The 20,113-nt window shown below is 39.6% G+C and overlaps 1 protein-coding gene across 1 annotated transcript in view; it reads right to left on the bottom strand.

The window, feature by feature from the left end:
• Positions 1–11,784, bottom strand: part of ARHGAP42 (Rho GTPase activating protein 42) — a 283,181-nt gene extending 271,397 nt beyond the window's left edge. Inside the window, exon 1 of the mRNA XM_066371165.1 lies at positions 11,094–11,784. Coding sequence (XP_066227262.1) covers positions 11,094–11,247 — 154 coding nt within the window. The 5' untranslated portion in view covers positions 11,248–11,784. The remainder of the gene's footprint in view (positions 1–11,093) is intronic.
• Between the last annotated feature and the right edge of the window lie 8,329 nt (positions 11,785–20,113).

The raw sequence follows: 20,113 nt of genomic DNA, 5'->3' as shown, positions 1-20,113 counted from the left end.
CCTGGCTTATTCACTCCACAGATATTCAAAACCCTCCTCCATACCATGGTCTTCCTAGCAAAATGTAAACTGGTTCATGTTTAGCAATTCCTGAGCATCCACAATGTGGTCAGAGCTGAATAGAATCTAGATATCCTTGGCACCTAGAAGTTTAGAATCAAAAGACTAAAATCTAATAAATACAGACACACTGGGAGTATGCCATGTGACTACAGATGCACAGATTGGAGTGATACATAGAGAGCAACACCCGGGATTGCCAACGATAGCAGAAGCTAGAAGAGGCAAGGAGAGACCCTCCCGTAGAGACTTCAGAGAGAGAATGGCCCTGACAACAACTTGATTTTGGACTTCTGGCCTTCAGAACTGAGAGAATACATCCCTGTTGTTTTAACCTAGAAAAAAATACTTCTCTCTCTCTCTCTCTCTCTCTGACACACACACAAACACACAGTAGAAGAAAATCAAATTTAAGATATTGTGGATATAGAATTACAGGACTAACCAAAGTCTAGGATATTGAAACTGAAGTAGATGGGAAGAGTCAGAATGACCCCGATGTTTCTCTCCGAGATGACCAGATGGATGAGGATAGAACGGAACACACGCGAACACTAAAATAACAAGCTGGAGGAGAAGGAAGACAGACACGGGCGGGCATCTCAGGTGCTTGAGCACGCCCAGGTGGTGACAGGTAGTAGGCTGGTGAAAACCAGACCCAGAGCTTGGAAAAATGAGGTCAGGGCTGGAACGTGGGAGCAGATGTTACTGCACAAGGAAAACAAACAGCAAAAGGGCTAACAAGGAGTCCTTGCACACCACCACCGTTTCAGAGAGCAGAGGAAATAACTGCAAATGGAAGAGGAATTCAGCAACTCACATGCTGAGAAAATGGTACAAGTATGGAACTGGGATCCAAAGGAAGCTATAATAATGTTAGAAATGGTTATTTAAGGAAAACCAGGATTGACAAGCAGTAAGTATAAGCCTTTAAATATCCCTGCCTATCACCTCCTATGTTGGCATCATTTTTTCATGAGGTCATGCAGCTTTCCAAAATAGTATGTCCCAGAAGTCACCCCTATTGTCTCTTATGTTGACAATTTTTGGTTGTCCCTCAAATTTTCCACAACCAAATTTTAAAACAGTTGGAAGGTGCCCTGGCTGGGCAGCTCAGGCAGTTAAGAGCGTCATCCTGATACACTAAGGTTGCAGGTTCGATCCCAGTCCAGGGCACATAGAAGAATCAACCAATGAATGTACAACTAAGTGGAACAACAAATTGATCTCTCTCTCTCTCTCTCTCTCTCTCTCTCTCTCTCTCTTTCTCTCTCTCTGTGTCTCTCTAAAATCAATAAACTGGTTGGAAGACTAATCTCTTATTCCTTTGATTCTCCAATGTCACATAACTTTTTTCATAGAAGGCACACAAAGTCTAATGCAAGATCCAAAACAATAATACTTAAATTGTCTTCTCAAGTAATTTTAATTTGCTTCTCCTTACTAATCTCACCCACCAGCACCATCACTCTTTTCTTTTATTATTATTTTTTTGAGGTTGGGGGCATATCTTTCATTCAGACATTTTAAAAAATATAAAAATTACATAAATGAAAAGAAATTTCTCACCATGGCAAAGTAAAATCCATTTACATAGCTTCCATTTGCATAAAGATAACATACTATACAGGACACTCATTTCTATTTGCTGCTTATCACTCCTCTGCACACATGAGCACCCGCCAGCTTTCTAAATGAAGTCTTCACTTTTCTGGTGGACCAAAGAGAGGGCTGAAGCTGGGTCTTTCAGTTGGATGAGCTTCTGTATATGTTTACACACAAGGGAATACTATTTAGCTTGTCTTTCATAAATTCACAAGCAGTACTGCTTTTTAGACTTGTGTGAGGAAATACAGAAATTCCACCACTGAGAAATGTGTCTGACTTCCAAACGCAAAGGGTCATCTTGTGTCTACCCACTTTTCCCAGGGTAAAGCCAAGGTTCTGGAGAGTGCTATCTGTACTGTTAAAGTAACACAGTCAGGTGCATGGTGCATTTTCCTCAATTTTCTTTTCATTCCACTTAACATTTAGAACTATGCCAGGATGGTTCTCCATCCTTCACAAAATATAAAACACTCTCCATTATAATCAGTTAATCATCCTAATCAGATGAAACAAGCAACATAAAAAAAGAAGGCATGACTTGGCATTTTAAAAATACCATCAGGAATGGAAACTTTTACCATAAATTCTAAAAATTAAATAATCTGTAATAATTAATACAAATAATATAAATTAGTTAATATAAAATAATCTACAAAAAGTTAACTATAAGTCTTATCCTACCTTCTCCTACCATGTTCATGTAAAAAATTACAATTAGACAAATTACTTTCAAAGAAAGATTCAAAACCTTAGATAATTAGGGTTTATTTTTTTCTTCTTTTAAGCATACACACCTCTGCAACAAAGAAAAAAAAGGTTGGAAAATATGGAGATTATTAGCTACTCTAAAGTACCTTACTATTCCACAATTCACTTTTTCTGTAGGAAATCACATTCCTTACACAGAGTATTGAAAATGTGTGTTTTGCCATAACACTTTCTTCATCAATATAACTTCATTCTTGATAATAAAATCAGAATACTATAGATATGACCAATAGTGTATTCTAATTGCCAAAACATTCCAGTTTAATGCAATCCCATACAGAAAGATCCAAATTATCAGAAATATCCAGGCCAAAGTTTAAATTCACATGGCCAAAGACAAAACTTCAAATAAGTGCATTTCTTTTTCTTTTTCTTTTTCTTTTTTTATTCAAGGAGAGGAGGGGAGGCAGAGACAGACTCCTGAATGTGCCAGGATTCACCCAGCAAGCCCACTAGGGGGTGATGCTCTGCCCATCTAGGGCCCTACTCCATTGCAACCAGAGCTGTTTTTTAGCACCTGGGGTGGAGACCATAGAGTCATCCTTAACGCCCAGGGCCAACTCACTCCAATTGAGCCATGGCTGCAGGAGGGGAGGAACGAGAGAGAGAGAGAGAGAGAGAGAGAGAGAGAGAAGTGAGAGGGAAAGAGTGTAGAAGCAGATGGGCGCTTCTCCTGTGTGCCCCAACTGGGAATCGAACCCAAGACATCCACACACCGGCTGACGCTCCAAATAAATGAATTTCTATTGACTCGTCCTATTAGCATCCAGTCCCTTTTTCTTTGCTCCAAGGGCAGTTAAGATATACACATATTCTAGAAGTTGCATGTAGACAGAACCCAGCCATTAAGCTCAGATCATGGCAGCTGCACAGGATGGAGCACAGATTCCATGCACTAGATGGTTAGCAACTGGTTTTAATTTGCAAAGTGAAAGTCAGCAAGAAGCTGGTAACAAGTCCTTGGTTGATGAGACCAGATCCGCTGAGGATACACTATCAAGATTATTAGACGCTGGGCAGACGTTCAGCCGGATGGAGGGAAAAGGAAAACAGGCAGAGCTGCAAGCTAAAACTGGTGACTGGCAGGTGGGGATAGGGGAGGCTGGCCCCTGCCCACAAGGCTGAAATGAACGGAAATTACCATCCAGACAGCAGGGATGGCTGGGCCAGAACAGGTGGCCATCAACTCTGGCACGAAACAATATTCATGAAAGACATTCAAAACTAAATAGTTCCCTTCCCTTCACCCTTTCTCATCTTTCCATAATAAATATTTGATTGTTGCATACTATTTACTGAATTTTAATCTAATATTTCTCTTTATAAATCTAGAGAAAAGCTGCTACTTTTTTCCCCTTTTTTAATAAATGTCCTGGTGTGCGATGGTTAAAAAGAGCATATAGGTTTCAAGTGCAAACACTACCTGAATAAAACTGCACTTGACATCAAAGCAATACTGAATATAAGCTTTATTATTTTTCTTATATAATTGGAGTAACGCTTATGCATCACCAACACAGCTAACATTGTGTTCTAAGAAATGTTAATTTTTGTATGTGTGTGTGACAGAGACAGAGAGAGGGACAGATAGGGACAGACAGACAGGAAGGGAGAGAGATGAGAAACATCAATTCTTCATTAAGGCATATTAGTTCATTGATTGCTTTCTCGTATGTGCCTTCACGGGGGGGGGGGGGCTACAGCAGACCGAGTGACCCCTTGCTCAAGCCAGTGACCTTGGGCTCAAGCTGGTGAGCCTTGCTCAAACCAGATGAGCCCGTGCTCAAGCCATTGACCTTGGGGTTTCGAACTTGGGTCCTCTGTGTCCTAGTCCAACACTCTATCCATTGCGCCACCACCTGGTCAGGCCGAAATGTTAATAATTGAAAGGATATTTGTTAAAGCACCTTTTCATTGTCCTAAACTTTAGTAGTTACCTGAGTCTTTTGCACTTTCACAGTACCTTGATCATAACTCATTGGATGCAGTGTGAAAGATGGTTCTTGGTAAGTTATCCATCTCCACTAGGCAGGAAACATTTTCTCTTCTCCTACTCCCTGGCCTTCTAACAGGACAGTCCCTCAATTGCTACCTTCTAAAAAAGGAAATCCAATGGAAACAAAGATACATACTGTTAAGGGGCACCTACTAAGCTCGTGCAGAGAATTCAGAAGGGGAAACACTCAGCCAGCCCTATTTAATTCCACTCTGATGAGCGCCAAAAGTACCATTTATTATTTTTTATTTCTTGTGGGAGAGACAGAGAGAGTCAGAGAGTGAGACAGATAGAAACAGACAGGATGAGAGAGAGATGAGAAACATCAATTCTTTGTTGCAGTTCCTTAGAAGTTGTTCATTGATTGCTTTCTCATATGTGCTTTGACCAGGGGGCTACAGCAGACTGAGTGACCCCTTGCTCGAGCCAGCGACCTTGGGCTCAAGCTGGTGAGCCTTGCTCAAACCAGACGAGCTGGCGCTCAAGCTGGCGACCTCCGGGGTCTCAAACCTGGGTCCTCCGCATCCCAGTCCGACACTCTATCCACTGCACCACTGCCTGATCAGGCCCAAGGCTCCCATTTAAATGAATGTGAGTATAACTGCTTTCACTTGTACTTCCTCTGAAGCAGAACCTTAAAGCACCACATTCCTAATCTACCAGTTCCTAAAATTAAGCACAGTTCATTTGAAACCAGTAACTTCTGTTCACTTAACCCAAATTCTAATGACTATAAGAACCAAATGAAGGGTTACATCCACACCTTGGCTTAGGCTGCCCAGCTAACCAAGTGAGAGGGCCAGTGGGACACGCGGCAGCCAAGTAGCTCTTGCAAGGTAAGCAAGAATCCATTGAGTTCCACTTAAACTAAATAAAATGTAGGTGCAAATTGAAACACCAACACTAGCTTAAAACAACAGCAGTTCTCACTAAAAGATGAAGGATGATCAAATATATAGCTCTGTAAGTATAGAAAGTCAAATTTCTTAAACTTGTCTTTTTTCTTAGCTTTCATTTAACTCCTTAACTGCTTCCAAAAACTGGTAGCAAATTGGGCCCTGAACATACACACAAAATAGAGATTGGCTTAAAGTGAAAAAACAAGTGATTCCTGGCTAAAGGTGAGTTTCTAAAACACGGCAAATGAAAGGATGGAATATCTACCTCACCAATTCTAAGATATTTCAATATAGCCTTTGCATTTAGGGTATTCTTTTACTATAAACGACGACTTAACCCCCAGATCACAAAGGCATCATGACAGTGTAATTTAAACTGAGGTCTATGGACACTGAGGGTAAACACCTTTAAGAAATTGTGTGCTTACCTCTTACTAATGTATCCACTAACTGCATATTCTATAACTTATGAACGACCAACTTCTACCACTCAAACTAGATGCCTTTTTACTGTCTCATGGATCACTAGAGCCAGGAACTAAGCTGTAAGAGCAGAGGCAATCTGACCAGTACAAAAGGAAATTCTGTAATAAAGGCCATCATCAGGGTGAGAAGATTTCAAAGAACTGCAGTTTCAATTGGGGGAAAATGGTGAGAAAAGAAATCATCAACACACACGGTGTTATAAGCAGTCTTTACAAGAGAGGAAATTTTGTTTCAGCAAAACATCATTAGATTAATTAAACATAGTTAAAAAGATTTTTATTGATTTTACAGTACTGTGTACATTTAACTTGTAAACTGGTTTGTTTTAAATAAGAATATATGAATAAGCATAAGAATCATAGTTTCATACTGGTGTATATATATATATATATATATATATATATATATATATATATATTTAATGATCATAATAAATAATTTAAGCTATATTAGAATCCACTAACATTTTATCTTTCCTTAAAAGAAGCACAGACATCCAAGTTTAAGAAACGGTACCCTAAAGGCAGAGGAAAGGGTGGCTGGGCTGATGGTTCCACCTGAAGGCAGTTAGAGGATGGAGACAGAGATAAGAGAGAAGAGATGGCCCAGATGCTGTGGGGCAGGGTGGAGTCAGGAATGTTGACACACTCTCCCCACCCAATCAATTAAATTCAATGAGTACAATTCTATTTCTGTCCATTCTTTTTTTTTTTCTCTTTTTTTTTATTTATTTATTTTTTTTGGTGGTGGTAGGGTAGGGCAAAAAGAGGGAAGAGTGTCTATTTTTGCAATGACAAAGCTCCACTTAAAGATGGTTCTTTTAACTAAAAAATATAAAGAAAGAGAGCCTGACCTGTGGTAGCAGTGGATAAATCCTCGACCTGGAATGTTGAGGTTGCAGGTTCAAAACCCCGGGCTTACCTGGTCCAGGCACTTACAAAAAGGAACTACTAAGAGTTGATGCTTCCCACTCCCCCCATCACTTTCTCTTTCTCTCCCCTCACCCCTTCTCTCTAGAATCAATAAATAAAGTCTTTAAAAAACAAAAGTATAGAGAAAGTAAAGGGAGAAAGCCATTTTGAAATGTTTCTTTAAAATATGAAAGGAGAAAATAAAAATAATTAGCCTGTGACTTCATAACTCAAGTTTTAAGACTGGCACTTGTTAAAGAACAAAGTTCACAGAATAACATTTGATGAAAAGAATAGAGATTTTGTGTCATACAGCATGCACTAAAATCCAATTCACCGGAATCAAATATTTTCAAAAATTGCTCACCAAATATCCATGTGGCTTTTAACAAAATGAACGAATAATCCTAGTTATAAGATTTTTATAGATGTTCCCTCATTTTACAGAAAAGGTAGGACTCAGAGAGGTTAAGTAGCATACAAATTAGAGAGCATTTGACGGCACCAGAATTTAAACTTAGGTCTATGTCAATACACTTAATAAACTGTCATCCATTTCTTCAGAGTCAATGTGAAAACAAAATGCAATAATTCATTTTAAAAATCTGTTCATTCTCTTACATATATTTGAAATTGAAATCATCCTGTTAAGGTCTTTATTTATAAATGGATCCTTCCAAATATATACTAAAGACACCTACATCCTGAACCAGAGATCAAGGAGCCTATGTAACTCCTATTGGAACAGTCATGCATGAACTAACCAAAAGTGCGGGCCAAAATTCTCACCAAAAAGTTATTAACTAAGATGAAAAAGAAATAGAAGATGCTTAGAAATGTATTGATGATTATACACTAAGGTTATAGTACGAAATCCTTAATTATTAATGAACATAAGGCAAAGTGCTAAAAACGAAAACGAAAAAGACAATGAATACACTACTGAAACAGTAGGCATAGAGGATGGATAAACACAGCTTAAAGATAGGGAGCTAGAAGGTTTTCTCAGGCAGAAAAAAAAAACAGTCAGAAGAGGCAGGATGGGGGAAGGGGGGTTCTTGCTGAATCAAAGATAGAATGAAACAGGCATCTAGTCTTCTAAACACACTCCTATCCCCCCACCCTAGCAGAGTCAGATAGCAGGCCTTTAGCTAGCAGCTGCATCCTAGCCTCAGAACATCCCTCCCCAAGGGACAGAAGGTGGCTTTGTGGGAAAAAAGCAGAGCCATCATGTAACTTCAAGGGTTCCTCTGCCCCACATCATTCCCATTTGGCAGCTGATGCTGGGAATTCTATTAACAAGAAATAAAACGTTTTCCTTCCACAGTGAGAGAAGTGGTACTTAAACGTTTCAAGTACAGTCTTACTTTGCTTGATAAGGGCGACGCATTCTGGGAACGGTGTCATTAGGCAAGTTTGATTTTGTTATTGTAGGAACATTATAGAGGGCTCTCACACAGACCTAGATGGTGTAGCCTACCTGTGCTACACCTGTGCTCTATGGTCTAGCTATAAACCTGTACAACATGTTATTGTCCTGAATGCGTAAGGCAACTGTAACGCTATAGGAAATATTTATCTAAACATAACTACACATATAAAAGATACAGTAAAATTACAGTATAAAAGATAAAATACGGTACATGTGTATAGGGCATTTATCCTGAAGGGAGCTTGCAGGACTGGAAGTTGCTTTGGGTGAGTGAATGTAAAGGCCGAGTACATTACTGTACTACTGTGGGCTTATAAACACTGAACACTTAAGCTAAACTAAATTTATAAAACAATATGAGACTAAATCAAGTACAAGAGGAAAAGATACAATCAATAGACACGATAAACGGGAGATGTCTGAGGCTGCTGCTGGTGTCACGTGGCCTTCTGTTTCACGGCAAACTTATTTTTATGTAGAAAGAGTACACTATAAAATATGATAAAACTATAGTATAGTAAATACATAAACTATTAACACAGTCATTTATTATCAAGTACTATGCACTATACATAATTGTACATGCTATACTTTTATATGACTGGCCTTCAGTAGGTTTGTTTACACCAGCATCACCACAAACACGTAAGGAATGCATTGCGCTACAACTTTAGGATGGCTACTGTGTCACTAGCAACAGGAATTTTTCAGCTCCATTATAATTTTCCCGCCTCACTGTTGTTGACGGAAATGTCATTGTATAGCACACGACTGTAAAGCACTCTCATCACAAATCTAAGAATCCTAGAAAGACAGTGCATTGTATATTTAAATGCATACAGCCAAATTAACAAGGCAGGATCTATACGTTTAAGAAACTTGATGCTCTCAAGATTTCTTCACTTATGAATGGAAGAACAAATCTGTAAGAATGGAAATCACCTGATTTTTGCAAGGCCTGGGATTCCAGGGCTTCCTTTCAATGGCTAAAGCATCCAGAAGCCTCTGTTAAAAGTACATAATGTTACTAGTAAAAGAATGTACCTTTTAGATTTTAACACAGCTATCAGAAGCAGATTAAGGTTGGTGAGGCCCGGGCACAGAAGAAAACACTGGGCTCCTTACATTAGAAAAAAGTGTAAAGTTGGGGTTCTGTGGGGCCCTTCAGAAGTCGGGGCCCAGGGCATGCACCAGGTGCACTCACCGTTAAATCCGCCTCTGACTGCTATGTATTTTCAACTTTTGAAATACTAAAATTGATCTCAAGCAGTGTAGAGAAATATCATTTATAGACCATTTGGCACCTCAAGCAAGAGCTGGCTCAGCACTTAGCACTCTGAGATGGAAAAACTTTGAAGAGGCATCATGCTTTCTAAGAGGCAAAGAGGCTAGTTCCAAGACCTCAAGCAGGATTTGCAAACCCAAAGGAAGGAGAGTTCACATTTGTCTACACATAGGATGGAAAGAGCAGGAGGGAAATGATATTTTTCACAAATCAGTAAACACCATGTCAGTAGTATCCTCAAATTCATAAATTAAGTGAATGTGGACATACAACATATTTTCTTTAGCCACTTAAGTAACATAAGTGATAAGTAAATGTTCTAACATTTGGGATGGTTAAAATGAAAGAAGACTTGGAAGCACACTAATTTTAATATATCCTGCTAAGGCCCATTCTTACGATTATTAATATATGCTTCACAATACAGATCAGAAGCCAAAGTTGTCTTTTTCTGGCAAACACATCTCCCCATCATGTTGTTACTTCACTTGTACTTGACATGGACAATAATGCTCCCTTACATATGTCCTGGGGATTGCTAGATTGCCCAAAGGCCTTTCCACTTTATGAAAATACTTCACTAACCAGCCATCAGAGGGTCGAGATTCCAGGGCTTCTTGTCAGTGGCTAACGCATTCAGAAATCTCTGTTAACATCTAAGTATGTCCTGGGAAAGGTAACAAGTTAAGCTGTATCTTTTAGTCACTCAATTGGCTATATGGGAAACTCTACAGTTTCTTTTCCTAAATCTCACTGAGATCTTACTAATTAGAAGTGCAGATCCAGATCAGGGATCAGCAGATGTGGGGGACAGGAGGCAGGAGAAGCCCTGAGGTCATGCTTTACTTCCTAGAGCTGATCAGTTCTGACTGGCCATTAGCCACTGAACTTACATCCTTCCTGACTCGACCAACACCAGATTTACAATGCAAACCAAAAATCAAGATGCACAATAACTTGTAAAGAGATAAAAGCTACTGGTCCATGCTGTCTTCCATCATCTTACAAAATGGTAAAACTACAAATGTATATATTTTTAAAAGCCAACTCAATGATTGATTGTGTCCAATGAAGAGCCATCGATCTACATAAGAAATTAATCATATTCTTTGAATATCACTAAACAAATTAGGTTCATTTATGACAAACTCTTGCCTCCTTCTTTAAGAATTTGTTGTAGTGTTCAAATTACAAAAAAAAAAGAAAAAGAAAAAGAAAGAAAGAAAGAAAGAAAGAGAAAGAAAGAAAGAAAGAAAGAAAGAGAAAGAAAGAAAGAAAGAAAGAAAGAAAGAAAGAAAGAAAGAAAGAAAGAAAGAAAGAAAGAAAGAAAGAAAGAAAGAAAGAAAGAAAAAGACGAACAGACCCCAACATTTTTTTCAGGTACAAAAAGACGGGTTTTGGACAAATTTACTCAGTGTGCATGCATTCTAGTGTCCAGTATTGAACTTTCCCTTCTCTGCAGACATGGAAGTAAACACCTAAAAACAAACTTTGTTGGCCACCAGCAGGGGAGCTCTTCAGCTTTTGTCCCCAAACCCATTCAAACAAAAGAAGCTCCGTCTCCTCCATCCCACTCCTCAGACCCTCACCCTGAGGGGACACTGGGACCCCCATGCCGTCTCCACCCTCCGCCGCCCACTCTACTTACTCCTCAGCGCCCCGATGAGCAGCGAGCCGTCCTTAATCAGCTCTTTGATGAACTTGTTGGTTCGCTCCAGCTCAATCTCGTGACACTGCAGGCGCTCCCTGAAATCCGGGCTGTCCAAGTAGGAATCGCTGAACTCCAGAGTAGGGAGCCCCATGGCAAAGGCACTGCCAGCGGCCGCCGGGGACACGTCCGGGCCGGTCGTCAGGGCGGGGACAGTCGGCGACCGAGGCCGGCGCCGGGACGCGCGATCGCGGGGAAGGCGCCGGGACGCGAGGGGACGGCGCGAAGGAAACGGGCCCCGCGCGCCCCGCCGCCTGCGCCGGGCTCCCGTGGCACGCGGACGCCGCGGGGCTCAGTCTTCCCTTCCGGCGAGACGGGCGCAGACACCGGGGGTGGGCCAAGGCGCTGGTCCGCTCAGGGCGTTCGCATCACGGCGCATCGTCGCTGCGGGCACCCGGGCGGCGGAGGCTGCGGGCCGCGGCCGGCGCAGGAGAGCTCTCCCCGGCACGCAGACGCTTCCTGCAGCTCCGCTCCCTGCTCTGACAATCGTGTCTGCCGCGAGCCCGAGGCGTCCAGCCGCCGCTCCGGCCGGCCCGGAGAACCGCCCCCACGCGGACGCAGGCCCAGAGAGCCTGCAAACAGCACCCGGGCGGGGAGACCCTCCTCCTGCCGGGCGCTCCCACCGCGCCACCCCGCCCCTTCTCCCGGTCACCCTCCTGCCCCCACCCGCCCGCCCGCACTTCGCTCCCAGGCTCCGCGCTGGGCGTTCACCCGGGCCGCTCGGGCTCCGGGCTCCAGGCTCCCTGTAGCCCACAGTGACACTCTGGGGTCCTCCACTCCACAAAAGCTTCCCAAACTCCCAACATACCTCCCCAGGCCCCACCACCACCACCCCACTCCCTAGAATCATCTGGGAGAGGACCTAGCGCACACTTTTCCTAAAGTTTGAGGTTACATTTGGAAGCCTGGTTGGAAGATGCTACTTTAAAGCACTGGTTTAGATTTTACTTCACATGTCTCCACTGAATGCATGTAAATTCCAGGTTTTGAAAAGTTTTCCAGTCTCTTTCCCGCCGCTCACTTCATTGATCCAAAAACACAGTCAGGGTTTATATATATATATATTTTCAAAGCGAAAGCTCCATAGATTTAGGTCTGTTTACTGTCGTTTTTCCAAGTAGTGGTGCAGATGGGAAGATTTTAGGTCTCCCCCATCCCGCAAATACCCACCTCGGACTTAGGTGGTCTACTTCTGGACGAAAGCCTATTTGCCTCACAATACTATATATTTTCTGGACACCTGGAGGGGACTGCCGTAAAAGCAAGGAGATTTTCAAATTGTTGAAGTTGGCTGTTGTTCTAAATGAATAGTTAAAATTCCCACCAAGAGGCAGTTAGTTACCCCTCCTCTGGTGGAGGATCACCTAATAAATTTCTGTCCTCTCCAGAGCTTGACAGCAGGAGCAACTGCTGTGTTACATCTAACCGTGCCATCATCTATAGGATTTCTAAGAACCCAGTTATTTTTCTTAACAATCTGCTTTTAATTTCTGTCTTCACTGCTTTGTCCATTTGAACCATCTGTGTAAGTTAAAAAGAAAAAGAAAGAAAAGAAAAACTCCTCTACAGATCATGGGAAAAATTCCATTAAAGTTCTTTACATTTTTCCTATTAAGTTTGAGAGACTGTCAAGACTTTTAGTTTCAAAAATTTTTAAAGTATACATAAACATTAAAGATAGTACATAAACCTTAAACGAAGACAGATAAAATGATGTAAACAGTATATTTGATGGTTTTGATTTAAATTCTTCTGAGTCAGGAAAATTAGACTTAAAGACCTCGCTGAACAGTTAGACATCAAAATATTGGAAGAATGGTCAATCAGCATTAAAGTCATTTTAACTCCAAGTGTCTAATTTGTGACTGTCAGTTAAATACTCATTTGGGTAGTTGGGCTGGGGATGGGGTAATAATGCTATTATTTGTCTGCTCATGCAGTGACAGGAGCAGTGGTAGGGCTGTTTTCCACCTGAGTTAATTTTACATCTTTTCATCACACAGCCAAAAAACAAAAAACCAGTCAGGCCAAACAAATAGTTTCCTTTCAACTTTTGCCATGTTGCTGTTCCAAGAAATGAAATACAATGCCAGTTGCTGAGATATGAAACATGATAAAATATAATAATTCCTTCCTGTTTTTCATTAAATGAAAGTCTTGTGATTAAGTCTTTAAAAATGCATCAACAATCTTTGATAAGTACCACTTAATATGTTGGATGTCGGTTTTCATTTTTCTTTAAAAATGTGGGACAGATTTATTCTAGATTCTGAGATATGGATTATTATTTACCCATTCATGTATGTAATTGCATGTTTTATACCTCCTGTCTACATTATTAGGATCTGGGCAGAGAAATTATTTAGGTGGAAAGATAAAGAGAGCAAACCATAGCACCTAACCTCAAGCAGTTCTCAGAAGAGAAAAACATAGAGGGTGATTACCCACAATGAGGCAAAATATTCTCTGTACCAATAATGCACTGATGCCATTATGAATATTTTCACTCAAACCCATTATTGCATTCACCTGGAATAAGGAACTTTACAGGAGCCTGGCCATTTGGCTCAGTGATAGAGCGTCAGCCTGGCATATGGACATTTTGGGTTAGATTTCCAATCAGGGCACACGGAGAAACAACCATCTGCTTCTCCACGCCCTCTACTTCTCCTTCCTCTCCCTTTCTTCCTTCTCTCTCTCTCTCTCTCTCTCTCTCTCTCTCTCTCTCTCTTTTCCCACAGCCATGGTTCTATTAGCTCAAGCAAGTTGGCCTTAGGCGCTGAGGATGGCTTCATGGCCTGCCTCAGGCACTAAAATAGCTCGGTTGCCAAGCAGTGGAGCAACAGCCCCAGATGGGCAGAGCATCAGCGCCAGACAGGGCTTGCCAGGTGGATCCCTGTCAGAGTACATGCAGGAGTCTGTCTCTCTGCCTTCCCACTTCTCACTTAAGAAAAAATAAAGGAATAAGGAAATTTCCTCCTACCCTTCATCCTTTAGCCTCTAAAGTTTAGTATGTTATAATGCACTTTTCCCTGTAAGTACTTTCAGCATTACTCATGACTTATCCTAGTGATTCATTCTTTAATTATACCTGTTAGTCAGCCTTTGTCTTATGCCACATTAACTGAGCTACTTGAGAGACACCAGAAATAGTTCTGCTTTGAGATAGATTTATGGTCTGTTTTGAACTGTTGTTTTCATGTACTATTTTTCCCACCCAAAGAACTGAACCAAATTCTTTCTGAGAATAGGCTTTCTAAATAAAAGTGTCTATACCAGCAAGCTTTTTTTTTTAATGGCTTGAAATGTAGCCTCTCCAAAAATTTCCACTTTATAAGATGTGGGCCTTCAGCTGCATGGTGAGTTTCACAAATATTATTGGCTGACAGACTCTGTGGCATGGTAACTGGCACAGGGAAATGTCTGTTTGTTTTCTTATTCCTAAAATGGGATGTGTGGAGCTTTGTTTGTTTCTTTTAAAGAGCAAAATAGTGAGTTGGGGAGAGTAAACTAATATTTGATATTTTTAAGACTGCCTCAAACTTTTTTCTTGACCTAGATCATATCTAGCACTTAAGCCTGGTCCTTAATACATACTCAGTAAGTGTTACCTACTGGGTTATTATTATTTTTTCAGTTGTTTTGTAGACTTAGGCCTCCCAGACTCAGAATCTTAGACTAAGTTTAGGCCTGGTAAGAAATGACTAAACAAGAGGTGACTGCAACTCAGAAGACAGTACTCTTGAGTTCTTCCTCCAGTGAGAAGACACAGAATGACACCGCCACTGCTTGCTTTTCCATCTATGTGCTGTCTTTTCTCAAAGCATGCTCTGCGAAAGTAGTTTTTGTACCATTTTACTTCAAGCTTCCATCGGGTCTAGAAAAATAATGGTGAACCCACATGAACAAAATACACGATTTAATATTTTTAAACATTTTTATTGTGGTAAATACACGTAACATGCAATTTGTCATTTTAATCATTGTTAAATGTATAATTCTGTGGTATTAATTAAGTATATTGGCACTGTTGTGCGACCGTCAGCACCATTCATTTCTAGAACATGTTTATCTTCTCCAACTGAAACTCTGTGTCCATTAAACAACAATTTCTCATTACCAACCCCCCCATTCCTGATAACCACTATTCTGTTTTCTATCTCTATGAATTAGGCTATTCTAGGTACCACATATAAGTAGAAACATACAATATTTGTCTTTATGTCTGACTTATCTCACTTAGATGATATGACTATTAATAAGAAAAGCAAAGAAAAACTAAGAATCAGATTTATTTTTAATACCATCTGAACCTACATAAATTTTCAAACAAGAGAAATTCTAAAGCATTCTTCTGCTAATGGAAAAAGGAAGTTCAGATCAAACCCATCCATAGCAGGCATTATTTATTTTGCTTTATTAAAATAATTTTTTTTGCATTCTCTGATGGGCAAGTATACACATTATATCACTAGTGACAGTGGCCTATGTGACTTGCTAATATTGTTTTTTCAATCCAAAAATAAATTGCAGAACTCCTTTCAAATGGATACAACTCTTCCCACTTTCCTTTCCACTGTTGTCATAAAACACAGACAAATGATAAATGCAGCCTGGGTTGAAAAAGAAACTTCACTTTGTCCAGAGCTATGACATGAGCTTCTTTCCTAGGAAGCATATAAAACATAAGACCCCATTGTGTGAGTGTATTGACTCCAAGGGCTTATCATCTAATAAATGTAATAATGGTTGGAAGACCAACTAGGTAAACAGTTGAGAGGCGAGAAGAGGAGACTTGCACTAGGTCGGTGGACATGAGAATGGGGAAGAGAAGGACAGTAAGCAGATCAATATAAAGGAAACATACTATGTGATTGCATGGCTGAGATCAGAATCCAACATAACTTTCATAAATTTGAGCTTGTATAACTCAGAAGTACTATCTTTTTAGAATAATTGTAAATAGCTCAGTTTTCCAAGCTAAGTGTGAGGGAAAGTTAGAGTAACTAAGAGGTGCTGTCTGAGGGAGAGACTCAGGCGTGTAGAGTTGAGCTTAATAGTAGGGCCATGAAAGCAGCAAGTCACGGTCACCAACTAAAAGACTGAGAATAACTACGGAGGTCGGAAGGTGTTCCCAGTGACAATATGACTTCTAAAGTCCCTTCTAGAACTAATTTCTTTTTATGATGCCAAATTTCTGAAGGACAATATAGAGGAAGAAAACAAAATCTAAGCAAGAAACCGTTATCAACTAACTATTATACATATACCCAGAGAAGAAAAGGAGATAGATATAAAGATATATAGGAAAGTAGATAAATGAATTTATGAGTTTATGTAATTTAGAAAAGTTTCTTGGTTTGGAGATTTGTTGTTGTTTTAGTTTTGGGAGTTTTGTTTTTGTTTTTGTTGTTTTTAGACATAGATTTCTATTTCCATTTACTATTGCCCTCTTGTGGCAAAACATAATGTTTGCTAACTTCGACAGAAAATTATAAAGCAAATGGCAAAAGGTAAAGGCTAAAATGTAGTGAGCACCTCCTAGGCTAGGCATGATACACAGAGTGCTTATGTGTATTGCCTCATCTGAGCTTCTCCAAAATCCTGTCAATAAGAGGTAAGTACTGTCGGACCCATTTTCAACAGGTGGGGAAATTATGATCTGAAATGGTTAACTTGCCTAGTTCACATAGCTAGAAGGTGCTAGAGTTGGGATGTCAATCCAGGTCTATTGAGGCAAAAAAAAAAAAACAACCCAACAAAACATGGTTTAAAAAAATCAAAATCAAATACATCCAACAAATATACATAGGTATCTATTATATGCCTGTTCCACAGTAGATGCTGAGAATCTACGGGTAAGCAAAAACTTACCTTAGTCCTGCTTTAATTAAATTTTCATTTTTGTGTGTTAGAGTAGAGACATTAGTCAAATGGTCACACAAGGGCCATTTATTAGCTATGAGATTTAGGGGCATTTACCTTTCAGGCTTCTGGGTTTCCCAAGTATAAAATTAGGGATAATAGCAATAATGGCTATTATCTGTTGAGTGCTTGTGGTGTGCCAGACAGAGCCCTAAGCTCTTTACAGTCATGATTTTACTTAGGTTCCTTTTAGCCCAGTGTTACACATTGCTGTGCCTCTCTGACTCAGAATGGATACACTCCTCCACACTGTCAGTAAGAATCAATCATGGGTAGTATTTTTGACACTTCACCTATGTGTGCTCAGAGACATGCAGCTGTGTTTAAAGAGGAAGTTTTGTATCTCCTTACCTCTTACTGGAACCCTTTTAGGGGTGGCTGCTAGGTTCCATAGCAACAACTGGGCACACAGAAAAGAGGCAAGCTTTTGATGAGCAACTACAGGCTACCACTAAGCTACTCATCATCACCCTAATTCTGGAGGTAGGAGTTTTATGAGGATGAGGACACACACAAAAAACCACAGCTAACAAAACCTTCAGTGTAAATAGTGTTGACTCTTGACTCTGACTCAATTACTGTATACAGATATGAAAGTTGGACAGTAAAGAAGGCTGATAGGGGAAACATAATTATCTTGAATCACAGTGTTGGAAGAGATCTCTACAGATACCCTAGGGCCTAGGCCACCAGGAAGATGAACAAGTAGGTCTAGAACAGTGGTAGTCAACCTGGTCCCTACCGCCCACTAGTGGGTGTTCCAGCTTTCATGGTGGGCGGTAGCAGAGCAACCAAAGTATAAATAAAAAGATAGATTTAACTATAGTAAGCTGTTTTATAAAGATTTATTCTGCCAAATTTAGTGAAAATCTGACATAAAGTACTTGGTAAGTAATTATTATTATATGCTTTAACTTGCTGTAACTCTGCTTTATAAATTTTATAAAGTAAAGTTACTTCCCTACTTTAGAAATAAGCATACTGTGGAACTGGTGGGAGGTTAGAAAATTTTACTACTAACAGAGATACAAAAGTGGGCGGTAGGTAAAAAAAGGTTGACTACCCCTAGTCTAGAACAAATTAAGCCTGAATAATTGCTGGAGGCAAAATGACCAAAAAAAAAAAAACAAAAAAAAAACAAACAAACAACAAAGCTAATTCAGGCACATCATAAGGAGGATGGGTTCTTTGGAAAAGACAGTCGTACTAGGAAAAATAGCAGTCAGAGAGGAAAACCAAATATGAAATAATGGACTCCATAAAAGAAGCCACAGACCTGAGTCTGCAGGAGCTGAGCTGTTGAGAACAGAACTTCGTGGACATAACTCATTCACAAGGTCATCAAGAGTCAGAGCCCACTCAATGGCAGGTAACACCCCCCACTCTGACTCCAATACCACAGCATAATGAATATATCTGTTAGGGCGCTTATACAAATTTATAATACTATATTTTTTACATAGCGTTTTTTTCCACATTAATACCCCTTGCTTTTAGACTCTAAGCTTTTAAAATACATCTTACTCTCTGTATCTTCCACCTTCTGTATATTTCTTACATACTACCAACCCACAGAAGATACCTAATAAATGTTTTTGAATGCATCAATGCCTTGAGTCTTCTAAAAATCGTTTGGTAGATTTTAGATTTTAGATTTTGGCTTCTCTGGTAGAGGCACCTGAGCCGATATGGAGGCGAGCAGCGGAAGGCTTCTCCAGGTTTCTCCCATTTGGTGTGGAGGTCTCCTTGTTTCTTGAGCTCCACCGGCATAAAAGGCAGAGTGGAGCTCATTATCTGTACCCCAAGGCCATAAGTCTGTCTGCACTGGAACTGCTGCCATCCAGCCCTATAGCAGGTCCTGGCTGGCGCAGGGAGAAACGTGATGAGGAAAATAACCCGGCTGGAAGGAGCTTAAGGAAACTAACTCAAATAAATGACTCCACACCCAGCAAGGAGCAGTCATAACTCAGAGTGAAGCACACTCATGAATGTGATAAGGAGTATAATTGAAAAAGAACAGACCCACAGTCTCCATGCTTTGAACATTTCAGATGGAAAGAAAAAAAGACTAACTCCAAAAGAGAATCTGCAACTAATAGTCACAGTGGCAACTTCCTTTATGAGAAATAATGTAAAATATATATTATTTTTTTAAATGCACATTAACCTAATTCTGTCAGTGTGAATTTATTCTGAAGCGAAATTAGAAAATTTTGCAAAATTGTGTATAATAATGACAAAGTTATTTTTTCAGAAAGTAGAGTTCATATTTTTACCTTTTTATTAGTGAATTTTTTTCCTCCAGCTGCCAATGTATTAAATTTTATTGTGAGACAGGAGTGGATTACGAAGATTATACTTTAATATACTAAATAAATAAAATTAGTAATTTACTAAATAATTTAAAGTAAGTAGTCTCTATTCCACTTACTGCACATTTTACCCTTCTAACCCTTTCCCTGGTGATCTTTCAAAGATAATGCTTCAAAGATTTGTGAAGCTCTCTTAACTCTGTTACATTATGGTGTCAAGTAAAATAACATTTGCCATATAGTGAAAATTTTGTTGGTATAAAAGATGAATCTCTAATGAATTTTTGTAACTCTTTCAAACTTGCTTTTCTCCTAAACTTTGTATTATAAAAATTTTCAAATATATGGAAAATTTGAAAAATAATATGCTCTCTACCTGAATTGAATAAACATCAATGTGTTGCTATATTTTTTCCTCTCTTTCTTTTTCTCTCTCTCTATATGTGTGTGTGTGTATATATATATATATATATACACACACACACATATATATAGTTTTTCTGAGACATTTAAAATAAATATTACACACCACCACATCATTAATTTTTAGATGTTTCAACATACATCACTAAAGAATAAGACAGTTCTTCAATATAACTAAAATTTAAAGCAAATTAATATATGAAAGAAAAAATCGTCAAATGTCAAATTATTTCAGAAATGTTTTCGAAATCTTAAATTTTAAAAATCAGATCTAATCAAGGTTCCAAACTCAGTTTTAAT

The sequence above is a fragment of the Saccopteryx leptura genome, chromosome 1 (assembly GCF_036850995.1).
Source record: "Saccopteryx leptura isolate mSacLep1 chromosome 1, mSacLep1_pri_phased_curated, whole genome shotgun sequence".
Taxonomy (NCBI): domain Eukaryota; kingdom Metazoa; phylum Chordata; class Mammalia; order Chiroptera; family Emballonuridae; genus Saccopteryx; species Saccopteryx leptura.
Note: the sequence above shows the minus strand (reverse complement) of the source record. Positions and strands in the feature narration are given on the sequence as shown.